Raw genomic sequence first — 17,645 nt, 5'->3', positions numbered from 1 at the left:
CCACATGTTGAGATATTGGTTCTACCATTCAGGTTAGTAGTTAAGTAGTTCCTTTCCTTGAATCTTCTTTGCAATGATAATGAATGACAGAAATAGATTCTGAATTGTTTCTGTATATACTGATTGCCGTTCAAAAAAGAAAACCTACACGTTTATATGTATAATTATCCTTTTGAATGAAACAAAATTAAATTAAGATGCACAGCCTATCTAAATTTAAGGTTTAAATGTTATTTTTCTTTTAGTTTCTTTTAATAATGGACAAGTATTTTTCTGTTTGACCGACATATAGAATCTTGAGTTTTTGACAATTCAATAAAAATTAGCATGGTTTTGTTTTCAATTTACTAACCAATGAGCATTTGCTCGCAATCTGTTATGAATATGCTCCTAAGTTATTTGTTGTTTAGAAAAACTTGATTTTCGTTATGGACAAATCATGGACAATCTCCTGAACCAAACATCGTTCAGGTTACCCACCATTGTTCTCTTAGATGCTCTGCAATATTGTGCACTGTAGTTTGCGACATTTATGTATTTGTTTAGAGGTGGTGCACTATCATAAATTATAATGAGGATTGTCTAATATTTTATGAGTTCTCTGATGGAGCATGTGAGGTTAATAGAGGCTGTGTCTGCTTTGCTGCTAAGGATGAGGTCACCGCCCTTTATTTACATGTTTTCCCGTGTGATGTCTGTGTGTTTCAGGTTTTCAACCTTCAACATATAGCACATGTGTTGTGTTGCTGTCCCATGTCCCGAGATGGACCAGCGAAATAATCTCCATGTTTGTATTACTAACGCATGAGCACCTCCGATGTGTTGTCCTTAGGACAATCTGGCATGTGAGATCGAAAGCAAGCTACAATGCAATTTGTGCAGGGGTTCATGAACTCAGGATCATAAGTAATCATAAGAGGAGTCATGGGGTATGATGAGCTACACGTGTACGTCATATATAAGATAGATTCAGCTAATATAATGCAACTGTGGGGAAGAACTAACGATCGGTAGCGAGTCTGCTCTGACACTTTGATTTGGAACAACCAAGACTTAATTTGTAACTGATTTATATATTTCTTTCTTTAAAAACTGATTTTTCTATTTCTGCAAAATTTGTTTTGCCATGTAAACAAAATCTTTAAGCTATAACATTATATGGGGTCCCTCTGTCAATAAAAATCACTTGACGGGCATGGTGTGGCGCCGCGCCAATGCTTCCTAGTATTTTGTAACAGGCAGTAGGCCTTTGTAACAGGCAGTAGGCAGTATTACTCCTCTCGTTCCCAATTAGTTGTCATAGCCAGCATTCTGTCAAGTTACCTCGTATTTATGTGTTCCTGTAAGGAGTATACTACTTGCAGGATTATACTTTTTGCTGAAGTTTTGATTTGTTGATTTGTAGATTCATGTTTGGACCCTGTTGTGGATTAGACTTTGTGTTGCCTTGTGCTTACATACTTTAAAGATAACAGTTGAAAAATGGTGACAAAAGTAAACAAAAACAGAAAACAAACATACTTTAAAGATAACATTAATTCACGCAATGCCAACCAGCATGCATGCACATCAGTATCCCATCACAGATTCAGGTACGTGCAACAAGCAGCAAACAAAAAAGCAGATTACACTAAACGAACTTTGCATAAATGTGAGTTCAGCATTAAGACATCTACTGTACCAAAATTGCATATAGAATATCTAACTCTCTCCAGGCGAACCAGCACATATACTCTACAGAAGTGCCCAATCCAAAATTTGTTGGAATCTTGTCCACTCATTTCTAGTACGGAGTATATTATGTTCCGATACTTGTAACAGCACATATAGGCAAACCTAAATTCATGAGAGTGCAACTAGTAAGAACAAGCACATGTACTATACAAAAGTGCCCAATCCAACTTTTGTTGGAATCTTGTCCACGCATTTCTAGTACTTATGTTTCGATACTTGTAACAGCACGCATAGGCAAACCTAAACTCATAAGAGTACAATGAGTAAGAAACCGTACAGCCATGTAGACAAGATAGATCATAAGGATGGATCATTCTACGTAATTCTACGAAACGGCTAGACTTGTTACAAGGAGAGCACTCAGAGAAACATGTCAGGTGCTTGCACCACTAGCAGCACCGCCACCTGCACCCCCAAGTCCACCAGTAGCAGGATCAGGAGGAAGAGCTTGACCCCCAGTCCCCACCTGCAAAATGGAACTATGTCAGTCATATGGCGCAACAACATTACACCAGACGGAAGAAAATCACAGAAAAAAGGTTCCAGCAAAAGAATTATATAACCAACAAATGTGACAAAAATACAGCTTATACATGGATCTCTAGATCATGTTGTTATTGAATTTACTTTCTGGCATTACTTGGTACCTAAGCATATATTGGTTTTATCAGTAATGATTCAAGAGTGAATGCAATGAGATAGCGAAAAGATAGCTCTGACTGCAAAATCTGATTACAGTGAAACGTGGAACCAGCCATGTGGTGGAATTACAACATTCTAGCATGTCACCAAAGTCTCGACAGTGAAACGTGGAACCAGCCATGTAGAATCTTCAATTCAAGTCCTAGCTATACAATATGTTAAGTCAATGATATCTAACTACGTAAAGTAAAACAAGCAATGATACAGGTTTCTTTCCTCATCTGAGACACTTCATCACTTGCAGCCAGAGACACAGGTTACTTCAATATAAAGGTAGCGAAGAAATTGAAAAGAAGAACACATTTCACTTGCCGCCAGTTAGTGTAACGGCGATCACAAATACAATGAAATACCTCATCCAAACCTTCAACTCCATAAACTGATTGGCCACCTACACTATCAAAACCACCTGTGCCACCAGCACCATCAACATCAGAAGTGCCCACAACAACACAACCAGGCGGAGGAGCTTGGCCCCAAGATATTCCTTCCTGCAAAATGAAACTATATCAGCCATGTGGCGCAACAACATTACACCAAAGAAAATAACAGAAAAAGGTTCCAGCAAAAAAATTAAATAGCCAGCAAATATGACAGAAATACAACATATACATGAATCCCTTGCCAAATGATCAAAACATAAATCATGTTGTTATTAAATCTACTTTCTAGCATTACTTGGCACCTAAGACCCTGATCAGGACTGGAGCATTTTGGTTTCCGTTTTCAAGAGAACTGTAGAATCTTCAATTCAAATCCAACTATCCAGTATGTTTAGTAAAAGATATATGACTACATTAAGTAAAACAAGTGATGATACAGGTGTCTTTCCTCAGCTGACACACCTTATCAAGAGCTGGATATGGTCAACACATACACACATATTACATTCAACCTAAAGGTAGAGAAGAACTTTAAGAGGAGCACACATCACTTGCATCCAGTTATTGTAATGAAGAACACAAAGACCCAAGTCAGAACAGCATGACAATGAATACCTGATCCCAGCCACCTTCAGCTCCATAAAGTGATTTGTTTCTCATAAGTGCCATGATCTCAGGCAGCATATCGTTCAAGGCGTTTATAGTTGTTTCTTCGATTTCAGCATCTCCCAGAATCACTAGCCGGGCGATGGCAAATTGTGGCTTGTCGCTAGCACTTTTAACCTTTCGCGTGACACATCTAATCGCAACAAATCCAACTAATGCCTCACAAGCTAATCTCTTCAATGATGACATCAAGGAGGTATGCCTCTTTGAGCCGCCCCTCCGCGATTGGTGTTTCACTTGGTTGAACCATATAAATTTTTCGAATTTTCATCAATTGTTTTGGGAACTATTGTTTTTCTTATAGAACCTAGAAAAAATCCCCAGAGAGAAAAAGTCTAACAGATCCTTATTAATATTCTTGACCTCCTGGAAGAGAGAAAAAGTCTAACAGATTCGTGTGCCCTCCATGACTCGATTAAAGAGCACAATCTCATGCATTGCTAGAAGGTGATTAGAGGGGTGTTTAGGAAAATAAATAATCTTTTTGTTAAGCATTGGTGCTTATTTGTACATGAGATGTGCTTAGTTAGGCATTTTTCTAGTACAAATAAGCACCGGTAATTAGATAAAAAACGATTTATTTTTCTAAGCACTTCTCTAACGGCATCTCTAACGGAAGTACAAAACTTTAGAGGAGTAAACGAATGAGTAAAACTTAGAGGAGTAAAAATACTCCTCTAAAGCTTGTTTATTCCTAACCGAACCCTTATATTTAGAGGAGTAAAACTTCTTTTTGCCCCATTTCTTTCTAGCAATCCACATATGCATTCCTACATCTCAAATAGAGTTCATACAAACAATTGAAACATACAAACAATGCGAAATAAAACATGCATATAGTTCAACTAAAAGTTGACTCCATCACATCAAGGTCACCCAAAATGAAGCTCATTGACCTTGTTCGATCGGAAAAACCACCAACATATCACCTCATATGTTGTGGATCACATATCCACCTCCTCCTAGGCCAAGACCATCACCACCACTATCACTTGCATGATTGCATCACCACCTCCTCCTTGATACGAGCCCAAAACTTCTCTTTGGATTGGTCGGTGCCAACCGATGAGTTGAGTGACACATTAATCCAAGGATAGCACAATGCAACGTCCTCTTGTTGGTTATAGTTGGTGGATATTGGCTTATTTGTGCTCCCTTGTGTCTCCTCCACCACTTTCTCGGTTGCCTCGACCTCTTCAACGTCGAAGAGGATATCATCTATCCCGCGCGGCATGGATCCCATCCAATTGTACCATGAAGTTGGCCACCTCCTATGCACGGCACTACGATTCATCACAACAAGACCACCGCATGTCTACAACCATCACCGAATGAGATGTGAAGAGAAAAATGAAAAAGTTTACCTTGTCGGCGTTTCAACGAAAACCTGGTGACGACGGTCGAACGGGCGGTCCGGCCTCGGGGAGGGTTCGCCGGCGAGGCCTTGCGAGACGGAGGGGTCGGTGCAGCCTTCGGAAGCGTTGTCGCGGCCTTCTTCCTCTTCTTGTTTGCCGCCGCTTCGACGAGCGCCATTTTCGCCTGAGTTGGCCTGCTCTGCCGCTGGCCGGCCACCGGAGCTAGCGGAGGATGAGGCGCCACCTCTGGAGCCTCCACACTCTTGCCACCGGCCTTGCCGGAGTGCTTCACGACCGTGGGGAAGGGCCGGACCACGCCGTTGGCCCCCAACCCTCTTCCTCCTCGCGGTCGCTGCGGAGTTGTTTGATTGCGGCGGCGTCGGGGCGTCGTAGACGCCGGGGATGGCCGTCGAAGGTGCACCCGAGAGCTGCATGTTGATTTCGAGCGGGGAGGTGGGCCGGCAAGAACGGCGGAGGGCAGGAAGCGACAGGATGGAGGTGGAAGTTTTCCTCTGAAGTGACGCCCGACTCCCTAAAAATAATCCTCCGCGGCCAAGTTTACTCCTCCAACTCCTAATTTTTTTCTCTTCTAACCATTTTGTACTTCGGTTAGGTGCGTTTCTTACCGGTTTTTACTCTTGTACTTGGGTTAGAGATGCCGTAAGCACCTCATATTGTAATTGTACATGCCCCGGTAGTATCACGAAGTGAGAGCCATCGTACAATAGTACACTTCAGATTATCTTGGGCATGACTAGCTGGGGCAAGAGATACTAAGCAGACGACACGGTAAGCACTACTGAGTCGCCAATAGGCGTGCAGCCGAGCGACCAGCCAGGCGCCAGCCTCCGTCGGTGAGGCGAGCAGGCGACGAGACCAGCCATGGCCAGCCGAGCCGAGGAACCCTGCCAGCATGTAGCTAAGCTGCAGGCTAATAAAACGAATTGGACGACGTATATGAAGGAACACGCGCAGTAACCTAAGCTATCGCACCAGATTCATTTCAGGAGGAAGTAGTTTAGTCGTAGCGGCGTTTCCAAGCGCGCGCGCGCGAGCAGCGAGCGCCGTTCCCCGAGTTAATCAATAATAGCGGCCAGGCCAGGCTGCCACCACCGGGAAATAGGAGCGGCAAGCCGAGGCAAACCCAAAGGAAAAGAAAGAGGGGCTCGCCATTTCCCCACTTTCCTCTCTCTTTTTCCAATCCCAGGCAAAGGTTTTCTCTCGCAATCCGAGGTTTCCCGTTTCGACCAGACCCCAAGATCGCCAATGGCGACGACGTTCGACCGCTGGGAGAAAGACCCATTCTTCCTCGCCGCCGAGGAGGTCCAGGAATCCGCCGACCGGTACGCACTTTACCGTTTCATTTCCCTTGATTGATCTGCGCTCCGTTCCCGTTCCGGTTCTTATGGATCTCGTTTTTGTTGGGGCGCATTCCCGCAGGATGGAATCGGTGTACAAGATATGGGTGCAGGAGAGGAGCGGCGACCCGGAGGCGGCCCTCGGCGGAGAGGTCAGCGCCGTCGAGCTGCGCCGCGAGCTGCACACCGCGCTCGGCACCGCCAAGTGGCAGGTAAAATTGTGTTTCCTCTGTCTCTCTCTCTCTCCTGTTGTATCGTATCGTCTTTTCCCCAGCCGTGGATTGCTCCAGCACCTCTATTGCTCTTATTCTGGGGTGTTGGATTTGCTGTTCTGTACAGCGTTTTATCATCAGGGTGAATTGGTCCAATGCTGTCTAAATCGGTGTATTGCATGGATAGTTAGATGTAGTATACTATGATAACAGCAAGAACGGTTCCCTTGCTTAGGAACGAGTTTTTTTGTGTGTGTGTGGTACTATGAAATAGAGTACTGCTTGGCATTGCATATTTCTTTGACTATTGATAAACCATTTATTCGTTACACGTGGTCTGAAACATAAACCTTAATCCATTTTTTCTGCTTACGAGTCATTATACAGAAATACTGCTAAGAGTTGCATTCGTGTATATGTGAGTGTGATTAAGACGATATGAGTAGGGTGTTGGATTTAGTACCCATCTGTGGGCCATCTCGTGTATGCCGTGAAAAATTGTCCCCAAGATAAGCTACTTCTAGTTTCAGAACAAAAACTTATAGACTGCTGGTAGAACCATCTTCAACTTGAAACCTAACTGATGTGGTTATTTGTGCTTGTAGCTTGATGAGTTAGAGCGTGCAATCAGATCAAACGACGAGGTTGTCTCGGCTGGAAAGGATACACGAGCGCGGCATAGTAACTTTGTTTCGGCAATCGGCTATCGCATATTAGAGGTTGAGAACAACTTGAAAGAGTCCAATGTGGCAGATGGGAAGGGCAGACTAAGCTGGATTCAGCTGGATGACAGTGAACGGGACGACCTTGCGGCTTTCTTGCTTGCAAGCCCTCTTCAGCAGCGGGATAAAGTTGTCACAATCCCATCTGCTGGCGATATTCAAGTGGGCAACAATTCAGCAAGGGTGAGAAAAAATATTTCAGCCGACAGCTCCAATGATTCATCTGGCTCTGCGGAGTTAAGCTCAGCGAGAGCAATAGAAGATGCACACCGTGGGCACAGAAGGTCAGTAAGTGCCAATGCTGATATTGGATTGTCAACTATGTCATTTCCAAATGAACGAGAGGGCGCTGCTCAACAATCGTCTAATGGCCCACAATTGCTGAATATTGTGAAGAAGTGTGCATTGACGAGTGCCCTGAAACCTAATCCTGCAATTAAGTACAAGAAAGGAGCTGTCAGGTGGGCACGCGCTGACAAACAGGATGTTGAAGAGGCAATCCCTCTCAGAAGCTCTCAGTTTGATCAGGTAAAGGGATCTTACATTTTTACTTGAATGATGATCCATTTCTTGAATATGATTCAGCTGGAAGCTTTATTATATATCCTTATGTTACCATTCTTCGTTGTAGGGCTTAGATGGGTACTCTGAAAGAAGCAAGAGTTGCTTAAATACCAGCATTGTGGTTACATGCAATAAGAAACTTTATGGTTGGCTGGGAGCACTGCGCAGGAAACTTCGCGGATCACAGTATCAAGTTCGATATGGGCGTCCTGTTCAATTGATTGTGTTCATACTTGCTGTTCTCATAATATGTAAGTTCTCTCATTTTGTCTGTTCTTTTACTTATTTGGTTTGTTTTATTGTCTACTCAAGCAAAAAGAAAGAATGGCTAAAAATGTCAGTTATAGCATAAATCTATATATATTAGGCAATAGGCGTGCTATGCAAAATCATGAAACTTAACTATTACAACCTAAGTTTGTTTACTATTCAACATTCCACCACACATCACAATAGCAGTATAATGTTTCCTTTGTTCAAGGTTGGTTATGGAGTTTTTTCTTCCGTGTTCAACCAGAGTTGTGATGAGTAGGAAACTTGCAGTTCATATTGTGATGACTTGATCCAGTAGTAGATGAATCTTGAGTAGGGTTGCCACTTAATATTCAATATTGTACACTCATACGTTGTGTTTTCTTCTACTTCATTTTCAGTTGTGTGTGTATTCAAGACAATATGGTGAGAATTATTCATGAGCTGATGATTGGGTTAGAGCCTCACCGCTCACCAGACCAGCAACTTAGAAGGGACCATATATTGCTCACCAGACCAGCAGCTTAGAAGGGACCATACATGTCATGTCATTATGACTTGGTGAACAGGAGCTTGAGGCGTGCACATATGGAAAACATGGCAGACCGTTTCTGGTAATCCAGGTTCGAATGAATGAAGAATGGCTGAATCGGAGCAATTCACCTCGCTACGTCTTTGGGTCAACTGGGCTTCACCATGGGATATGCACTAATGGTGTTTTTTTATGATGTTCCTAGTATCAGTTGACCTCTGCGTAATGGTATGCGCTGTGATCATGCCGGATTGAAGGTGCAGCTAGCAACAGGAAATTCGACCATGGGCTGTGATTACGCAATTGCCTATGGGGGCTTAGTTAGGAAATTGAGAGGGATGTTAGTTTTCTCTGTGGGTTTTGTACTGAACCAGTTGGTTCTTGATACCGTAGCGTTCGGTTAAGTGATATGTGAGATGCTAGAATAATTCTACCGGAATCTTCTTGAACTGTAATAATGCATGGATAACAGAGCAAGAAGCTCGTTCGTCCTTTTTGTTCGGCTGTTTAATTTAGAACCTGAAATTTAGCTGTTCCATGTGCTATCAGTCTTTTGTCGATTTCACAACGTTGCATAGTTGAGAAATCTTACCACGCATACATATATTTTATACTGTTGTAACTGGTATATCTAGCTCTTGCTTAGCCCATCTCATCCGTTCTGCTGTTGTTAAGAAATTAGTTTGCCCCTGTTAATTGCATAAGTCAGCATCTCTTGCTACTTTGTTAAGATGCTACAATCAGGAGCAGATGTCAAACAATTTGAGAAGCCAAGCACATCCTGAAAAAAGGAAATACAGTACCTGGGCTTGAGCTTCAACTGTGCCGCAAATGCTGCTCGTACAACAGTGAAGGAGCACCATCCCGAGGCAACTGGGCGACGCATTTCCATACTACAATAAAAAAAGGCAAGTGTAATACTGGATCATGTCACATGACTTATTCCATTTCTACTCTATGAGATCTTACGGAGTCTGCTCATGGATGATATGGTTGGGGTAGAGAAAGTTTTTCGTCTTTCCCCTTCAAAGCTTTTTACCTATCTCATTCAGCGATGCCATTGCGCAGGACCTGCCAAAATTGAATTCTCCGTGAAGATCCGGAGTACCAACGGCTAGATGGTAAGATCCCGTGCACCTGGACTATAGCTTTGCAGGCATTCTTAAACTTGAGCTAGGTAGGACTCAGGAGAAGGGTGCCTCGGGCTTTTAGTTTCTTACTCCTTTGCCTTTGGATTCATTAATTCTCTTTCTCGATAGAATGGGGAAGGGATATAACTCAACGGTACAGTGTCATGCATCATACATTCGTCATGTGATACATGAAAAATGAGACCCCATAAGTGAGACAACAAAACAGAAGTAGTAAAAGCTAACAGGTTCACGCCTGAATGTGCAAGGATGTCGCCTACAGGGGTGAATAGGCAAGCTATAAAATGTCTACTTGAGGACTTCACAAGGCGGAATAAAACTATGTTCTACTTGTTAAGCATAAAGCCTACAAACTAGGGTTTGCCTATGTGCACCAATAACCTATGCTAAACAAGATAAGCAACAAGGTGATAGCAAACTAGATATAGAACATCAAGCACGAAGGCTATCACAATGTAAATCACATAGGTAAAGGAGCTCGGGTTGAGAAGTAACCAGTTGAATGTACGAGGATGTCACCTAGAGGGGGGCGGGGGGGGAGGGGTGAATAGGCGGGTTGTAAAAACTTCTACTTGAGGGCTTAACAAGGCGGAATAAAACTAAGATTTACTTGTTAAGCACAAAGCCTATCAACTAGGGTTTGCCTATGTGAACCAACAACCTATGCTAAGCATGATGAGCAACAAGGTGATAGCAAACTAGATATAGAACATCACGCATAAAGGCTATCACAATGTAAAACACATAGGTAAAGGAGCTCGGGTTGAGAAGTAACCGGTGCACGAGAAGACGACGATGTATCCCGAAGTTCACACCCTTGGGTGCTACGTCTCCGTTGGAGCGGTGTGGAGGCACGATACACTTTAATGAGCCGCTAGGGCCACCGTATTCTCCTCGAGCCTTTCCACCAAAGGGAAAACCTCGATCCACTAAGGGACCCTTGAGGGTGGTCACCGAACCCGTACAAGCTTGGGACAAACACCCAAGTATCAAGCTTGAGGCAAACTCCACAACACTGGAGGCTCTCAAGTACAAGGCCACAAAGGCCACAACACGCCACACACGGCAACAAGGCCACAAAGGCTCCAACCGCCACAACCGGCTCCAAAACCACAAAGGCTACAACGCACCCCAAAGGCAACAACGCCACAAAGGTGACCACACCACAAAGGCGACAAACGTCGCTGAAAGTATAGAGATGGTAAACCTAGAGGGGGGGGGTGAATAGGTTTCTACAAATTTTAATTCTTTCTTTGCAATATTAGGCTTTGCGGAATATAAAGATGAGCCTAATGCAAACTAGGTGAAGCAACCTATATGAAGATACAACTATCTCGAGCACGAAGGCTCTCTCAGGCAGTTTAAATCACAAGTAAGGAGTTCGGTTAGAGATAACCGATAGCACGCGGAGACGAGGATGTATTCCCGTGTTCCCTTGCTTTGCAACAAGGTACGTCATGTTTGGAGGGGTGGAGGTCCCACGAAGGATTCCCCACGCCACGAAGGCTCACCCTATTCTCCGGAGCCTATCCCACGAAGGAATAGCTCACTCACTTGTGGTAGACTTTGAGGTAGCCTCCAAACCTTCACAATCTTGCCCGGAGCAAATCCACGGCCCGGATGCTTCCGGACTCCTCTTGCCCACCTAGGGTTTCCAAGGAACCCTAGGAAGCAAGCTTCTCGATGAATACAAGGGGGAATGAGATTTGGCTTGGTAGAACAGTAGATCGGGTCCTCCTCTAGTGATTCCCCGGAGGGAATTGAGTTTGGGTGGAGGAGGAGGGAGATCGGAGGCTTTTGGTGTTTCTAACAATGGAGTAAGAGAGAGAGAGCTCAAGAACAGCTTGTAGTATGTTGCCTAACTGTTCAGAGGTAGGAGAAGGCCTATTTATAGTGTTCTTCGAAAAATGGCCGTTGGTCAACTTGCCACATCAGATTTTCTTCGAGGAATCCGGTTGACCGGGTTTGGCGCCGGGCCGGCCGGCGCACAGGCCGGTCAAACCGGGCTCTCGACCGGGCCGGCCGGTTTCAACCGGAGCAGGGACCGGAACTTGACCGGAGGAGCTTCTGGGCATACTGGAATGCGCCCGGATGGCACAAGCGCGAAATCCGGTTGGCGCCGGGGCAGCCGGTCGGTAGCCCGGTCCGACCGGGCCCGTGACCGGATGCGCCGGTCCTAACCGGGCTGGAGACCGGGCGGCGACCGGAGGGCTTGCCCCCTTTACTGGATCCTGCCCGGATGGCACAAGCGCCGGAGCCGGTCCTGACCGGGCTGGCCGGTGCCAGGGCCGGTCCGACCGGGCCGTTGACCGGCCAGACACAGGAAAATCCTGTTGATTCTTTCGTCGAATTGGGGGGTCTCCATTGCCTTCTTCTTCCATTGATACACCTTTATACCTCTTTGGCTAATACACGGGAATCATCTTGTAGCCATGTATTAGTCCAAATACACTAGCACGGTGTCATTGTTACCAAAATAATGGATAAGGGTAAAATACCCTTACAATCTCCCCCTTTTTGGTATACGATGACAAACCGAGCTAGAGTCACAAATAGATATTATGATAAGCTCTAAACCTTGATTCCATATAAGATATTACGAAAGCTCCCCCATAATGTGTGCACTTGGAGAATTTGCGTTTGAATGCAAAGTGCACCATTTGTGAAATATGAGAAGCTCCCCCAATATCTTTAGGAAACAAGCATGGTATGGAGATGTGCATATCAAGATATATAAGCATAGCACACATAATCATCCTAACATAGAGTAGCACACATAATAGTCGTCCATACACATCCATACACGAATTATTGGAAATAGCAAATGGTTCTTGAAAAACTCAAAGTAAACAAGCACAAGCCATATAAAATCCAAATAAAGCAACTCCCATGGCTTGTGGCAACACCCCGTGAATCCTAGACTCTACTCTCTTCTCCCCTTTGGCATCGGAACACCAAAAGGCGAAGAAAAAGAGGAGAGATGCTAGCGCACCCATCGAAGATCTCATGCCCGGCGGAGTATGAGCTCTCGCCATCATCACGCGTATCCGTAGCACCTTCATCTTCTTCATCATCATCATCGGTAGGGACACGAGCGAGGCTGAGGAGGAGGACCGCCAAAGCCGTACCATGTAGGATCAAAGTTCTGGAACATCTGATCAGTGAGAGGAGGCATCTCCCAGTTAGGTGCATGAACAGGCTCCAACTCAGGACCAGGAGGAGGAAAAGTGATATTCCGAGTGGCCATGTACTCATTCTGGCGCCTTCTCGTCTCTTGGGTCATAGCAAGGCTTTGATGTGCAACATCATTAGTATTCTTGCACATCTGCCACATGGAGAAGAACCTAGAGATACCATGCTGCGGGCGCCGAGTGAAGCTGGAGCTAGTAGGGTCATGGCGTTCCTTGGACCGGCGCTCAGGAGGTGTCATGTCGGGGACATCCGGTCTATCACCTTGGACAGGAACCTTGAATGCTTCCATCTTGACCCGTTCACCATGCGTATTGAGAGGAGCAGGCACAACCTTGTTGATGAGGAGCTGGATGTATTGAGCATAGTTCGGGGTCATCCTCGTCGCGAACACATCTCCTCGCTCGAGTAGATGAGATCACATCCATCAATGCGTCGCCGGTGCTCGGGGTTGCAGTAGTACATCAAGTTCAAGTGATATCCTCGGCATTCACTTGTATCGCCCGACTTGCCGATGAGAGACTCTCCGAATAACTTGGCAAGCGAGGAGATAGGAGTAGAACATGCCGGATATGGTGGGAGGACGAGCGGTGGGCTCCCGAGGATAGCAGTAAAGCAATGTCTCCTTTGTTGAACTTCTGCTGAGAGTAAAGCTTGAAACCGTGAGCACGACCTCCACCAAACCCAAGGGCATCACACAAGTCAAGATAGTTGCGGGAGTACTTCTCTTTGCCTTGTCATCCATGTCATGGTACGGGCTGGATCATCATGGAAGTACACAGTGCAGTGGAATTGCCTTACCAAGAGTGGGCAATAGCATCCATCAGAAGGCGTCAGACATACAAGCTCATACAGCCCCATGTTCTTCAAAGTCTCAACCACAAACCGATGTGTGGTGGCTGCATGCATCTCAATAACATCCTTGACAGCCTTGGGCATAACAATGCAGCCATTCTTCATGTGCTCTCGGGAGTCATAGTACTCATGCCACATCCTCTGCTGACTCTGGGTCCAGAAGAATTTGTCGCCCCCGGTGTAAGTGGGAGCCTCAAAGCGATAGTGATTGGTTTCTCGAAGCCTTTTCCATGCACCAATATGGACATCGCCAACATTGAAGTCTGGCAATTCCTCATCATCTCCTTGTACAGCGTGCTTATCTTTCCTCTTCTGGGCAGTGTTCTTGGTGCGGCCTCCAGATGAGCTGCCACCAGTAGTCTGAGGAGCACGACCAGTAGAGCGCCGTGGTGGAACCTCTGAGTGCCTCCCTCGCTTGGCAACAGTGCCACGGTCCTCATCACTCCAATCATCATCTGTGAATCAGCAAAATAGAGCGAGGATAGCAAAGAGGTAAGTGTACATGTCATCAATGAGGGAGAAACCAGAAAGCATAGCATATATCCAAGTGTATTGATGAGATTGTGCGAAAACTGGCAGAGCCGGCGCACAGAGCCGGTCCGACCGGACTCGCAGACCGGGCGAGCCGGTCGAAAATCCGGTTGACCGGGCCGCGCGCGGACCGGCCGGTTGAATGGCCGGTTGACCGGGCCGTGAACCGGGTGGTGATGATTTGTGATGTTTGCCCAGATTTTCTACCACAAATTCATGCAAAAACTCGAAAAACTTGAGTACATGCTATAGCAATAGAGTGGAGTATGTGCTTTGTGTTGAGAGACACTCTAAAGGCATGAGGACTTGCAAACCCTAACCCTAACCCTAAGATTTCCTCAAATTTTGGCAAGAACTTGCAATGTGTGAGGAGGACTAGAGATTAGGGAGGAAAGGAGAGTACATTACCCGAAGACATTGTCCTTCTTGATCAAGGGAGCAAGAAGAACACGAGGTAGGGCTTGAAAACTAAGAACTCCAAAAATTCCCAAACTAGTTGGAGAGGGACCAAATCCTTCGGTGGAGATGTTCCAAGGGCCCCGATCTATGGTGTGGTGGAGTTTGGGGAAGTTCTTGTGGTGGGAAGTGCCTAGATCTTGGTGGAGGTGCTGAGGGCGCCGGCCATGGAGGTGTGGGAGTTGGGGAAGAATGAGGAAGATGACCCCAAGGGGTAACCCCCTCAAACACATATCAGGCCGCGCGGCCGGTCGGGCGCCCGGTCGACCGGGCTCGGAGCCGGCCGGCCCGGCGCAAAGGCCGGTCCAATCGGGCCAGTAGACCGGCCGAGGCATTTGTTGCCCAGCTTTGTCTAGTTTTGCCTCTTTTTGCCCCTATTCTTTGTGTAAATGTGTATGAATGCTCGATGATGACATGTACATATAGATAGATAGACGATGATGAGATGAGCATAGACATGGGGTTGGAAAACACAAAGTTCTCTAGGCATACCCATTGGAGTGAAAATGCAAACAAGATACAAATAGCTACAATGGGCATGATTCGAAGTATATCAAGAATCATAAAAGCATTTTGAAATAGTTTTGGCAATAAGATCATTTGGCCTTATATAGTCAAATCAAGTTGTAATGAAGGCTCAATGAGGGGCGGGGGATTACTCCCCCTATGTGAAAGCGCAAATGTCATGAAACCTCGAAGAGACATGCTTGGGTCCATATAATGACATTGGGTCTATTTATGTTGCACACATAGGTATGCATCATACCAAGATATGGTAGAATGACTATCCCCATATGTGCTATGCCTCTAAGCTAGATAGCAAGATAAATGCAAGAATATAGTGCAAGAAGTTAATCAATCCAAGTTTTTAGGATCAAGAATACCAAGTTCTCCTCTCAAGTTAACAAAGCGGGCTTCATCCAAAGGCTTAGTGAAAATATCCGCCAATTGGTAGGTTGTTCCCACATGAGTGAGATCAATATCCTTATTGGCAACATGATCACGTAGGAAGTGATGGCGAATGTCAATATGTTTGGTGCGACAATGTTGAACCGGGTTGTTGGCGATCTTTATTGCACTTTCATTGTCACAAAGAAGAGGCACCATACCAAGAGACACACCATAGTCTTTCAAGGTTTGCTTCATCCATAACAATTGAGTGCAACAAGATGCCGCGGATATGTATTCGGCTTCGACGGTGGATAGGGCGGTGGAGTTTTGTTTCTTGGATGACCAACTCACCAATGACCGGCCAATAAATTGGCAAGCCCCTGGAGGTAGACTTCCGATCAACCTTATCACCGGCCCAATCGGAATCCGAATAGCCAATGAGTTCAAAGGTTGACCCCTTTGGATACCATAGCCCGAGAGTAGGAGTGAGAACAAGGTATCTTAGTATCCGTTTGACCGCCACTAAATGGCTCTCCTTGGGAGCGGATTGAAAACGAGCACACATCCCTACACTTAGCATGATATCCGGCCTAGAGGCACAAAGGTAGAGCAAGGATCCTATCATGGAGTGGTATACCTTTATGTCCACATCCTTCTCACCGTCACATGAACCAAGTTGCCCCTTTACGGGTATGGGTGTCTTCATTGGACTCGCATTGGTCATGTTGAATTTCTTGAGCATGTCCTTCACATATTTTTCTTGAGAGATGAAGGTGCCTTTTGCAAGTTGCCTCACTTGGAAGCCTAGAAAGAACTTCAACTCTCCCATCATGGACATCTCAAATTTCCTAGTCATCAATAGCTCAAAAGCTTTGTTATGATTGGGGTTAGTTCCACCAAAGATAATACATCAACATATATTTGACATATAAAGAGGCCACCCCTTTAACCCGCTTGGTGAAAAGGGTGGAATCGACCGTACCCATGCAAAACCCATCATGTAGTAAGAAATCCCTAAGGAACTCATACCAAGCACGTGGAGCTTGCTTGAGACCGTAGAGTGCCTTATGGAGTAAATACACGTGGTTGGGCTCGGCATGGGTCTTCGAAACCCGGGGTTGAGCCACATATGCGGTTTCTTTTAGGGGACCATTCAAAAATGCACTTTTCACATCCATTTGATATAATTTGAAATTGTGGAAAGATGCAAATGCAAGCAAAAGACGAATAGCTTCAAGACGGGCTACCGGCGCAAAGGTATCCTCAAAATCCATACCTTCTATTTGGGCAAACCCTTGCGCCACTAACCTTGCTTTGTTTCGTATAACAATGCCATTCTCATCTTGCTTGTTCTTGAATACCCATTTGGTCCCAATGACATTGATGCGATGATCCTTGGGTCTCTCAACTAGAGACCATACTTCATTACGAGTGAAACACTCCAATTCTTCTTGCATGGCAATTACCCAATCCGGATCGACCAAGGCTTCATGTACCTTAAGTGGTTCAAAACTAGACACAAAAGCATGATGTTGACAATAAGTGATAAGTAATGCATGGTGTCTACGAGTTACCACTCCTCTTGAGATGCTCCCAAGGACTTGATCCACTTTCATGTCACTTGCCCTTGTAGCGGCCTTGATCTTCCGAACGGTTCCTTCATGATCAATGAATTCATCTCTTGCTAGTACTTGATCATGAGGGACCACTTGAGCTTGATCATGAGTTGAGGATGTTTCGTGATCGTCATCATGATCTTGCTCCAAGGAATGAGGATCTTCTTCTTGTTCTTCGGATTGAGACTCATCTTGAGTAGAGGATGGTTCTTGAGTTGCACTTGATGGTTCGGCTTGAGTTGAGCTAGGCTCCACTTGTGGCGTGCTTGAAACATCTACTCCATCATCTTGATCATCATTATGAACCTCCATGGGCCGGATGTGTCCAATGCCCATATGCTTGATGGCACTAGATGGATCATCATCATTACCTGCAACACATGGAACAACTTGCTCCACTTGGGAGCCATTATCCTCCAAAAACACCACGTCACAAGATACTTCAATGGTCCCGGAGGACCGGTTGTAGTATCTAT

The 17,645-nt window shown here is 45.3% G+C and overlaps 1 protein-coding gene across 1 annotated transcript; it reads left to right on the top strand.

Moving 5' to 3' along the window:
* The first annotated feature begins 5,942 nt into the window (after positions 1-5,942).
* On the top strand, positions 5,943-8,989 carry LOC124696485. Its single transcript, XM_047229211.1, has 5 exons — positions 5,943-6,183; positions 6,281-6,410; positions 7,016-7,660; positions 7,764-7,947; positions 8,350-8,989. Exons 1-5 carry the CDS (start codon positions 6,107-6,109, stop codon positions 8,376-8,378), a joined length of 1,065 nt encoding a protein of 354 aa, XP_047085167.1. The 5' UTR covers positions 5,943-6,106; the 3' UTR covers positions 8,379-8,989.
* Positions 8,990-17,645: the final 8,656 nt, after the last annotated feature.

This window comes from Lolium rigidum, chromosome 3 (genome assembly GCF_022539505.1).
Source record: "Lolium rigidum isolate FL_2022 chromosome 3, APGP_CSIRO_Lrig_0.1, whole genome shotgun sequence".
Taxonomy (NCBI): Eukaryota; Viridiplantae; Streptophyta; class Magnoliopsida; order Poales; family Poaceae; genus Lolium; species Lolium rigidum.
Note: the sequence above shows the minus strand (reverse complement) of the source record. Positions and strands in the feature narration are given on the sequence as shown.